General features: G+C 33.4%; 2 protein-coding genes across 3 annotated transcripts; both read left to right on the top strand.

Annotated features, from left to right (window-relative positions):
- Nucleotides 1-297: 297 nt before the first annotated feature.
- On the top strand, nt 298-2,614 carry LOC114737692 (pentatricopeptide repeat-containing protein At3g22470, mitochondrial-like). The gene is made up of 3 exons (XM_028925648.1): nt 298-543; nt 1,290-1,359; nt 1,449-2,614. Exons 1-3 carry the CDS (start codon nt 298-300, stop codon nt 2,612-2,614), a joined length of 1,482 nt encoding a protein of 493 aa, XP_028781481.1.
- A 7,148-nt stretch (nt 2,615-9,762) lies between these two features.
- On the top strand, nt 9,763-11,886 carry LOC114737695 (pentatricopeptide repeat-containing protein At1g12775, mitochondrial-like). 2 transcript variants are annotated; one of them, XM_028925650.1, is made up of 2 exons: nt 9,763-11,138; nt 11,849-11,886. In XM_028925650.1, the coding sequence occupies exon 1, from the start codon at nt 9,814-9,816 to the stop codon at nt 11,125-11,127; it is 1,314 nt and encodes a 437-aa protein (XP_028781483.1). In that variant the 5' UTR covers nt 9,763-9,813; the 3' UTR covers nt 11,128-11,138; nt 11,849-11,886. The 2 variants fall into 2 exon arrangements, with proteins under 2 accessions (XP_028781483.1, XP_028781484.1); XM_028925651.1 differs by lacking the exon at nt 11,849-11,886 and having other exon boundaries at nt 9,763-10,696; nt 10,854-11,209.
- The last annotated feature ends 252 nt before the right edge of the window (nt 11,887-12,138 follow it).

Raw genomic sequence — 12,138 nt, 5'->3', positions numbered from 1 at the left:
TTTGCCCCTCCCAATTCTTTTCTTAATTCCTGCAAAATGCCTACAAACTATAGCAATAAAGTTAACTACCAACACTAATTTTTTCCTAAATAATAATAACTTTCTTACTTAGCTCCCACACAAACTCTTCATGCTACACTCACAAGCCTTCGCTCACTAAATCAGGAGCATTTGCTAAAAGGCAGTAGGGGTGACGACCGAACACTATGTGACACATTGGTAATCATTCCTAGGTTAGAACCTAAATGTCGTTACCAACACACCCACCTTCAGTGGGTCATTCCTCCTTAACCTACCATGAAAACAGAAGAATCGAACAAATCTACTGCATTTAATGGGGACCGCGAAGCTTACCAAAGGAAATCAGTGACTTCTTCTCGCCCTGCTTCTTCCTTCTTTGTCGATAGCCTTGCGAGTTTCCTATTTTGTCGGCCTCTTCTTATTCTCCTTCTCCTTCAGCTTCTAGTGACTACCACGAACCCGCAGATTGAAGCTAATGGAATTTTTGGGGCCACGTCGAACACTTTTCACAGATTGCGAGAGGCAAGAATCTTCCCATAGAGGTAGCACGTTCGCAGTCGGGAGAGGGCAGATTTTTCGCAGAGTGGTAGCATGTCCGCAGACCGGGAGACGCTACAGTTTTCCCAGAGTGGTTGCACGTTCGCAAAGCAGGAGAGGGAAGAGTTTTCGCACAGTGGGATCATGTTCGCATAGAGAGAGAGCGGGAGGACTTTTGACCGTCGCTTTTTCGCCTCATTTTCAAATTTCAGAGGAAGTAAAATGAGGGGCAATGGCGTCATTTCGTTTGTGAAATTAATATCAGATTGGCCCCTTGGTCCTGCAGTGAGGTTTTAGAAAGTTCTGGGGCTCTTTGACATTATTGTATTCTGCGGTCCTTCAGTGAAATTCTCCCAAAAAGAAAAGGGCGCCCTAGATTCATCCTCCCGAGTTCAGACTTCCCCCTCAAAAGGCCGTCTCTCGCTGAAATCTCATTTTGCTATGTGAAGATGTTGCTCTCTCAAGCTACAAGGTACGCCTTCCTTCAGTTTCCTCTCTTTTCTTCCATCATCTTCTTCTCGCTTCCTTATCCATTTACCTCATACCTTTTGTCTCAACTTCCTCCTACATTCCCATTCTTCAAATTCTAATGACACATCACAGATGTGGTTGATTCATTCAATCGGACGCTTTGTAAGCGTCCCCCTCCCTCCATCTTTGAAATTAACAAAATGTTGGGGGCCATTGCCAAAATGAAGCGTTATCCCACCGTTATTTCTCTTTGTTCTCAGGTGCAGTTGAAGGGTTTCACTCCGTCTTTAGCTTTTCTAGCTATTTTGATCAACTGTTACGGCCACGTGGGTCAGATGAATTGTGCTTTCTCCGTATTGGGGAAGATTTTTAAGATGGGTTTTCAACCGAATACTATAACTTTAACTACACTATTGAAGGACTCTGTATCAACAACATGATTGGGGAAGCATTGGATTTCCACGATGAGGTAATTGCAAAAGGATATTTTTTGGATGAAGTTAGTTACGGCACAATAATCAATGGATTATGTAAGGTGGGGAAAACCAGATGTGCTGTCAAATTACTCCAGAAGCTGCCTGGACTTGGAATGAAGGCTGACGTAGTTATGTACAGCACAGTCATGGATGGTCTTTGTAAAGAGGGATTTGTGAGAGAGGCACTTGATTTGTTCTCAGAAATGATTGACAATGGAATATTTCCCGATACTATTGCATACACCACTCTCGTGGATGGATTCTGCAAAATCCAGCAATGGGAAGAAGTTACTGAATTGCTCAATGATATGTTTCGAAGAGGTATCAACATGGATGTGACCACCCTTACTACATTCGTGGATGCATTTTGTAAAGAAGGAAGGATCATAGAAAGTCAAGTCATGTTTGCCAAAATCATGAAGTATGGTCATAAGCCTAATGTCATTTCCTATAACAGCTTAATGAGTGGATATTGTAAGGTCAATAATGTAAAGGAAGCAATTGAAGTATTTAATAAAATGATTAAAAGTGGTTTGAGGCCAAATGTGTTGAGTTATAACGTTTTGATTGATGGGTGTTGTAAGAATAAAAGATTGGATGAGGCCATGTATCTCTTTAAGAAAATGCGTTCAAGAAATTTGGTTCCCAGCATAGCAAGTTATAATTGTCTGATTGACGGCTTTTGCAAAGCAGGAAGAATCTCATTTGCTCGTGATCTTCTTGTTGAGATGCATCACAGAGGTCATCCTCCTAATATAATCACTTATAATATCTTGATACATGCATTATGTAAAAGGCAGGATATTGATCGAGGAATTGCATTATTTCAACATATTGTCGAAAAGAATATTCAACCTACAGTTCGCACTTACAATATTCTCATGGATGGTTTGTGCACTAGTGGAAGATTAAATAAGGCAAGAGAGATTTTTCAATATCTTTTGATGGAAGGTCGGCATCTAGATGCTCTGTCCTATGCTATTATGATCAAAGGACTTTGTAAAGAGGGTTTGTTTGACGAGGCAAAGGCCCTCCTTGATAAAAAAATGGAAGACATCGACTGCATCCTAGACACGCCAACTTTTAGTTATTATTGGACATCTTATTGATAAAAATGAGGATGATGAGGCAGAGAAGCTTCTTCATAAGATGATTTCTAAGTCGTCGTTTAAATGAAACAAGGTGAGACCCTCTATTGTTTGTTTGTTATTGAAGTTGTTGTATCTTACTACTGTTGATGTTCTGTTTAAGCCATATGTTTAGCTAATTTATTTTGACTCTGTTTCATTATCATTGTGAAGTTTTTGTCTTAACATGGCGTTCTTCTTTCTTCCTTAATGGCCCAATTCTAATTTGTTTTATGTTGAAAGCTATTTTTGTCAGCAAACTTATTTTCTCTTTGTTCAATTACCCTATATAATCTAGTTGAGGGTCTCTGTTTTATGTTTAAAGTTACTTTCTTATGATTGAATTGCAAAATTTAATCCGGCTCATCATGACTAGCTACAAAACTGAATTCCCTCTTTCCCGTCAGTGAAATATCCATCCTTTGATTTAAATTTTGCTATTAATTAGCTATGACGCATTGTGGTTTAATAACTTTTACCTTGACTGAAGAGTTTTAGTGGAAAATTTGCACTTCCATCAGCCAATATATTTTGCTATGACATTTTAAGATTGTTGTTTAAATTGAGAGCCCTTGCTATTGTTTAATTTCTACGAGCCAAGTAATGAATTCTTTCAAACGAAACTATCTGTATAATTGCCGTTCTGATGTACAAGTTTTTAATTATATCTTGCATCAATCTATGTACTCCTAACCAGAAGCTTAAAGGGTTGATTGTTCCAAGTGCAAAATCTTATCCTTTTGTTTCCCTTATGAAGGACTTTAGCAAGCAAATTTCTTTTGCACATGTTCTTTAAGGTTCACTAAGTTGCACGAACACACTTGAGTTCCGGAATTCTCTATAATATACATGCAAGTTCAAATGAGATTGTCTACTTCCATTGGCATGAAGTTTCTCTTGCTTTTGATCTTAACTTCATGTGTATCAAATCCCGATATTTATTTGGCATTAACTTTCTAGCTTCATGTTGGAGATTGCTGAGTTTTAGATTAGATAAATGCTTGGTCATACATTATTAGCATAGTCACTTAACTGATATTAGGTTCAGATTTTTTTTTAAAAAAATAATTTTGGCAATGTACAATCTGAAATTAACAAGTTTAGGCATTGGTTTTTTGTTTTTCCTTTTTGATTGATGACATGTATTCTTTTCAAAATAATTATATTTAAGATATAGTTGCGCATTAAATATGAACATATTTCTTAGTAGGGATTCAAATATTAGTTTGATATGTTTTTTTTTTTTAATGAAACATCAGGGTATCCACCGGCGGACCCGGTAACTAATCCCTTCGCTGGCTTGTAGGCACCTCAATGGGTGGGACAGTTGGCCCGGGGTTAGTTTGTTATGTTATTAGGGACTAGTTCTTTCTACTTACAACGTGACCAACTAAATGTAATTTTTTTTTTAGAAAAAATTGTTTGCAGGTTTTTGAATCCTAATTGTTAGTAAGTTCTTTAAAAGAAAAACAATTTTTTTTTTCGTTTTTGCTGTTTGAAATTGATCAGTGAACACCCAATATATTTCCATCAATGGGTGTATCAAAGGGTGTTGTAAACTTGTGAAACTGCGCAAGGAACATGAATTTTTCATCGACATATTATGAAGTCCAAATTAAAATCAAGATATTATTATATTATCCCACTTTATAAATAACTAATTATGCAACTTTCAAAGATTGAATCTATATTCAGCATCCCCAAGGTTTATATTTAGAAAAAAATAATATTAATTAATAATTGATAGTATTAATACGTTATTAGAAATGACAATTAATTATAGCAATATATGGTATGACCATTCAACAAAAAATTTGATACAGGCATGATCAATAATGAATGAGGTGGATTTGCAAAATCTGAATTTATAATAATATCTCATAATTTATATCTGAAAACTAAATATTAATCAATAATTAATAATTTTATTGTATCGTGGCAATAAATTAATAATATCAATAATTGATATAGTTATTCATTAAAAGATAATAATTGATGCACAAACAAAACCTATATTTAGTATAAGTGATTATATAACTATGAGCAATGCAAAATTTTCAGCTTAGTTCAAATCTGTAGTAAATTTGATGGATTTGTTTTATTAATATTTTGCTTCATATAACACTCTTACGATTTGTTGGGGGAAAAACACTCTTAAATTCTATTTGTAAGCCTTATCAATTGGTTGTTAATGAACATGACTGTTATAAAAGTTTAATAAAGGAAGCATTTATAATTAATTTTTAAAATGTCATTATCTATCTATAATGGCTTTTTCCATTCTCTCCTCTTCATGAACTATATCAGCGAATCAGTCATGAGCCGCTCAACCTTTTCTTTTAAATTCCTTGACAAAATAATAACTAATTTTAAAAATATTTACTACAAAAATTATTAAATAATAATTATTTGTGAAATCATCAAAATTAATTTCTCAAACACTCACAACCATTGATCTATTAAAGTCATTATGTTATATAATGCAACAACTTATATGTGTAATAAACAGAGCTCCCTAAGTTTGATGGAAAACATTACAATTGTTCTTTTTTCTTATACACCAAATTACAATTGTTCATCTAAATAAAAATTCACAAGTTATGATTTACATTAACAACTAATAAAAAAATTTACAAGTATTAATAGATGAATTTATAAATGTATATATGCATTTAATAACATTATTAAAGTTTTTTTACGTGTAGAATAATTAAGTTATGAGTTGGAGGGATGATGATTTTTTTAATAAAAAATTTGATAACATAAAAACTTAATTTTAAACGAGTCAAAAATTTAAGAAATCAAATTATAAAAGCTAAAATTTAATTGAATTTTTTCAAAGTCATACTTAAGAAACCAAGTTATAAATGACTAAATAAGTTAAAAATTGAAGTAACATAAGAATAATTTTTTCAAAATTCTATTGCATCCAAATTCAAATGGGATTGGAATAGTGAGAATCAAGGAAAAATATTAAAAATATATACAATGAAAAACAACTAAAAAACTAATTAGAATAGATATTTCAGTTTAAAAAATAATCAATTACTTAACATAAATTACAAAGCACAAGAAAGTAATATAAATAGATAAAAAGAAAAACGACAGAAAATTCTTGTTGAATTTCAAAATAACAAATAAATAATTTTGACATTTAAAACTCTACAAGAATAATTAGCACCACCTATTTATTAATACCTCAGATTTTAATTATAAGATATTGTTTGTAATTTACAAACGCGGTTTTATAATTGGGACTGTAGGTAGTTTTTTTTTCAAAACCTTATTTATCGTTGAGAAAAATAACAGGTATTTTGTGGTATTTTTTTAAATAAAATTAATTTTTATTTATGTAATAAAAATAAAAATTTGTATCTTAATTTTTAAATTTACGAACAAGGTTTTATAATTAGGATTGGAGGTAGTATTTTTTTAAGAACCTTATTTATCATTGAGAAAAATAACAATTATTTTATGGTTTTTTAAATAAAATTAATTTTTATTTATGTATAAAAATAAATTTTATATCTTAATTTTTAAATAGCTTAACGAAGATTATATCAGTTAAACAATATTCAATGCATGATTCCATTAAACTGTTTGAATCAGCTTTTAAAAATGTTTTTTCATTTTACAAAAATTTTGGAATTAGAAATTCAACTCACAAGTTCAGGTTGAAAAAAAGAAAGGGAAAATGACACTAAAATACCACTTGAATTCCAAAAAGACAAATAAGGCACCTGAATAAGCAAAATGACAAAGAAGGCATCAAGTACCAATCTGGAATTTTGATTTTTGGTCTAAAGACTGAATTGCCCTTATTGTGTTTGAAAACTGAGGAGATAGAGAAAGGTAGAAATCACCTCCTCCTAGCGAAAGCAATTCCCCCCACTCGGCGAAAGAGAAACTGCCCCCACTTGACGAAACCAATCCATCTACTCGGTGAAACTAATCCCTCCCTCAGTGAAACCGAATCCCTCTACTCGATGAAACCAATCCCTCCACTCCACGAAACCGAACCCCCTCCAGTTGACGAAACTAAATCCTTCGCATCACCATTATGTAGAGATTGTTGATTTGGTGGGTTTTGGTTGTGGGAAAGAGGATTTGTAGTGAGAGAGGGAGTGAACCGAAGCGAAAATCAGAAAACAATGGCAAGCAATTACGTAAACATAACTGCTGTCGTATGCCTGCTGGTTTTTGGTAAATCCCATTACGTGAATGGTAAATTTCACTATACATGTAGTTAATTATGGATTTTACAAAATACATATTGTGATTTACAACTTTTGTAGTGAAAGTGACTACTTTGTTAATGGGTTTTGCAACCTATTTTCAGGAGATAAACAACTTATTTGTAAAAACTAATAAAATTTCACGTTAAATTTGACAAAACGTATAGTGGGATTTACAACTTCCGTAGTAAAAATGACCACTTATTGAATGGGTTTTGTAACTTGTTTTCAAGGGATGGGCAGCTTGTTTCTAAAAACTAATAAAATTTCCTACTAAATTTGACAAAACACATAGTGAGATTTACAACTTTCGTAGTGAAAATAATCACTTCTTCAATGGGTTTTGTAACATGTTTTCAAGGGATTGGCAACTTGTTTCTAAAAACCAATAAAATTTCATGCTGAATTTTATAAAACATAGAATGATATTTACAACTTTTGTAGTGAAAATTACCACTTCTTAAATGAGTTTTGCAACCTCTTTTCAAGGGATTGGCAACTTGTTTCTAAAAATCAATAAAATTTCATGCTGAATTTTACAAAACATAGAATGATATTTACAACTTTTGTAGTGAAAATTACCACTTCTTAAATGAGTTTTGCAACCTCTTTTCAAGGGATTGGCAATTTGTTTCTAAAAACCAATAAAATTCCATGCTGAATTTTACAAAACATAGAGTGATATTTACAACTTTGTAGTGAAAATTACCACTTCTTAAATGAGTTTTGCAATCTCTTTCAGGGGATGAGCAACTTGTTTCTAAAAATCAATAAAATTTGACGCTGAATTTTACAAAACACACAGTGATATTTACAACTTTTATAGTGAAAATGACCACTTCTTAAATGGCTTTTGCAACCAGTTAATTCAACGTGACTACAAAAGTTGTCATTTTTATTAGTTTTTACAAACAAGTTGTTTATCTCCTGAAAACAGGTTGCAAAATCCATTAACAAAGTAGTCACTTTCACTACAAAAGTTGTAAATCACAATATGTATTTTGTAAAATGCATAATTAACTACATGTATAGTGAAATTTACCATTCACGTAATGGGATTTACCAAAAACCAGCAGGCATATGACAGCAGTTACGTTACGTAATTGCTTGCCAGTTTTCTGATTTTCGCTTCATCTTTCAGCTTCGGTTCACTCCCTCTTTCACTACAAATCCTCTTTCCCACAACCAAAATCAACAATCTCTACAGAATGGTGATGCGAAGGAGTAAGATAATAGCATTTCCAACATTATTCTTTCCTTCTTTCTGCATTTCATCAGCGTCGGTCTTCCTCTCTCCTTTCTCTCACTCCGTCGATCTTCTTCTCTCCTTTCTCTCACTTTCAGCGTCTATCTTCCCGTATTTCATCAGGACATTTTGGTCTTTTGGGCGAAAATATGAATTCCAGATTGGTACCCAGTGCCCTATTTGTTATTTTGCTTATTCAGGTGCCTTATTTGTCTTTTTAAAATTCAAGTGGTATTTTATTGTCATTTTCCCAAAAAGAAAAGGGCGCCCTAGACCGCGTATGGCTTCTCTCCGCTGCGTCCTTTTCTCCGCTGCCCTCCTATACCTAAAACCACGACGTTTGGGTGGAAAATAGGGTTCAACGCTTCTTCCTTTCTTTTCTAATTAAGATTCATTGTCTTAAAATATTTTTAAAAAACACTCAATATTTTAAAATAATTTTTTGATATACTCAGAACCATAAAATATCTTTTCAATAACACTCAGTATTTCAAAAATACACTCAGCAGTTAGTGTTATTGGAACCCAAAATTATTTTAGGATACTAGTATACTACTGAAAAATGTACTAGGGTGCTTATTGTACTAAAAAATTATTTTGAAACTCTGAATGCTCCTAAAAAAAACTTTTGAGGGTGTTGAGTATATTTTTAGGATACTGAATGTTATTTTTAAAAAAAAAAGTTTATGGGACTGCCAAAAATTATTTTAAGATATTAAAAGAATAATTTAGGATGCCAAAAAACGCCCCAAAGAAACCAAACACTTCAAAGCTAACCCATGTGCTTTTTTCTCCCACGTGTTTTTTAGCAATATCGTAAATTATTTTTTCAAGAACACCCCATATCCTAAAATAATATTTTCAGTAATACTCGGTATCCTAAAAATATGCTCAACACTTTCAAATATTTTTTTCTAGGAGGAGCATTTAGAGTTTTAAAATAATTTTTGTTATAATAAGCACCCTAAAATATTTTTTCAGTAATATCCTAAATAATTTTGGATTCCAATAACACTGAGTGCTAAGTGTATTTTTGAAATACTGAGTGTTATTGAAAAAATATTTTACGGTGCTGAGTATATAAAAAAATTATTTTAGAATATTAAGTGTTTTTTAAAAATATTTTAAGATAATGAATCTTATTTAAAAAAAGAAAAAAAAAAAAGAAAAAGAGGCATTGAACGCTATTTTCCACCCAAAACGTTGCAGGTTTAGGTATAGGAGGGCAGCGGAGAAAAGGACGCAGCGGAGAGAAGTCATACGCAGACCCCTAGATTCATCCTCCCGAGTTCGGACTGACCCTCAAAAGGCCGTCTCTCGCTGAAATCTCATTTTGCTATGTGAAGATGTTGCTCTCTCAAGCTACAAGGTACGCCTTCCTTCAGTTTCCTCTCTTTCTTCCATCATCTTCTTCTCGCTTCCTTATCCATTTACCTCGTACCTTTTGTCTCAACTTCCTCCTACATTCCCATTCTTCAAATTCTAACGACATCACAGATGTGGTTGATTCATTCAATCAGACGCTTTGTAAGCGTCCCCCTCCCTCCATCTTTGCAATTGACAAAATGTTGGGGGCCATTGCCAAAATGAAGCGTTATCCCACCGTTATTTCTCTTTGTTCTCAGGTGCAGTTGAAGGGTTTCACTCCATCTTTAGCTTTTCTAGCTATTTTGATCAACTGTTACGGCCACGTGGGTCAGATGAATTGTGCTTTCTCCGTATTGGGGAAGATTTTTAAGATGGGTTTTCAACCGAATACTATAACTTTAACTACACTATTGAAGGGACTCTGTATCAACAACATGATTGGGGAAGCATTGGATTTCCACGATGAGGTAATTGCAAAAGGATATTTTTTGGATGAAATTAGTTACGGCATAATAATCAATGGATTATGTAAGGTGGGGAAAACCAGATGTGCTGTCAAATTACTCCAGAAGCTGCCTGGACTTGGAATGAAGGCTGACGTAGTTATGTACAGCACAGTCATGGATGGTCTTTGTAAAGAGGGATTTGTGAGAGAGGCACTTGATTTGTTCTCAGAAATGATTGACAATGGAATATTTCCCGATACTATCACATACACCACTCTCGTGGATGGATTCTGCAAAATCCAGCAATGGGAAGAAGTTACTGAATTGCTCAATGATATGTTTCGAAGAGGTATCAACATGGATGTGACCACCCTTACTACATTCGTGGATGCATTTTGTAAAGAAGGAAGGATCATAGAAAGTCAAGTTATGTTTGCCAAAATCATGAAGTATGGTCATAAGCCTGATGTCATTTCCTACAACAGCTTAATGAGTGGATATTGTAAGGTCAACTATGTAAAGGAAGCAATTGAAGTATTTAATAAAATGACTAAAAATGGTTTGAGACCAGATGTGTTGAGTTATAACATTTTGATTGATGGGTGTTGTAAGAATAAAAGATTGGATGAGGCCATGTATCTCTTTAAGAAAATGCGTTCAAGAAATTTGGTTCCCAGCACAGCAAGTTATAATTGTCTGATTGACGGCTTGTGCAAAGCAGGAAGAATCTCATTTGCTCGTGATCTTCTTGATGAGATGCATCACAGAGGTCATCCTCCTAATATAATCACTTATAATATCTTGATACATGCACTATGTAAAAGGCAGGATATTGATCGAGGAATTGCATTATTTCAACATCTTGTCGAAAAGAATATTCAACCTACGGTTCGCACTTACAATATTCTCATGGATGGCTTGTGCAGTAGTGGAAGATTAAATAAGGCAAGAGAGATTTTTCAATATCTTTTGATGGAAGGTCGGCATCTAAATGCTGTGTCCTATACTATTATGATCAAAGGACTTTGTAAAGAGGGTTTGTTTGACGAGGCAAAGGCCCTCCTTGACAATAAAATGGAAGACACCGACTACGTCCTAGACACGACAACTTTTACAGTTATTATTGGACATCTTCTTGATAAAAATGAGGATGATGAGGCAGAGAAGCTTCTTCGTAAGATGATTTCTAAGGGTCGTTAAAATGAAACAGGGTGAGACCCTCTATTGTTTGTTTGTTATTGAAGTTGTGTATCTTACTATTGTTGATGTTCTGTTTAAGCCATGTGTTTAGCTAATTATTTTGACTCTGTTCCATTATCATTGTGAAATTTTTGTCTTAACATGGCGTTCTTCTTTCTTCCTTAATGGCCCAATTCTAATTTGTTTTATGTTGAAAGCTATTTTTGTCAGCAAACTTATTTTCTCTTTGTTCAATTACCCTATATAATCTAGTTGAGGGTCTCTGTTTTATGTTTAAAGTTACTTTCTTATGATTGAATTGCAAAATTTAATCCGGCTCATCATGACTAGCTACAAAACTGAATTCCCTCTTTCCCGTCAGTGAAATATCCATCCTTTGATTTAAATTTTGCTATTAATTAGCTATGACGCATTGTGGTTATTTTTAGTGTAATATTTGCACTTCCATTAGCCAATATATTTTGTTGTGACATATTAAGATTTTTGTTTAAATTGAGCCCTTGCTATTGTTTAATTTCTATGAGCCAAGCAATGAATTCTTTCAGATGAAACTAACCGTAAGATTGCCTTTCTGATGTGCAAGTTTTTAATTATATCTTGCATCATTCTATTTACTCCTAACCAGAAGCTGAAAGGGTTGATTGTTCCCAGTGCAAAATCTTATCCTTTTGATTCCCTTATGAAGGACTATAGCAAGCTTCTTTTGCATCTGTTCTTTTAGGTGCAACAGGTTGCACAAACGTACTTGAGTTTCTGAATTCTCTGTGGTATACATGCAAGTTCAAATAATACACACTTGAGAATTTCAAACCTACTTTATTAAGCCTTTAGAGAGCTATTAGTGGAACATGTATCATTCTCGTGATTTTTTTTGTGCTTCAAATTTATTGGAGGAATGACATTCGTAAACATCGATTAGACAGTTACAAATAGGAATCTCATTTATAAGCTGAGAGTTACTTTTCAAATTTGAATGTCTTGATTTTAATTAAAACTTCTAAATTTACAGTT

The sequence above is a fragment of the Neltuma alba genome, unplaced genomic scaffold, assembly GCF_004799145.2.
Source record: "Neltuma alba isolate B1F8T4 unplaced genomic scaffold, ASM479914v2 tig00013479_pilon, whole genome shotgun sequence".
Lineage (NCBI taxonomy): Eukaryota > Viridiplantae > Streptophyta > Magnoliopsida > Fabales > Fabaceae > Neltuma > Neltuma alba.
The sequence above is the reverse complement of the archived record's forward strand: the minus strand, read 5'-3'. Positions and strand labels throughout refer to the sequence as shown.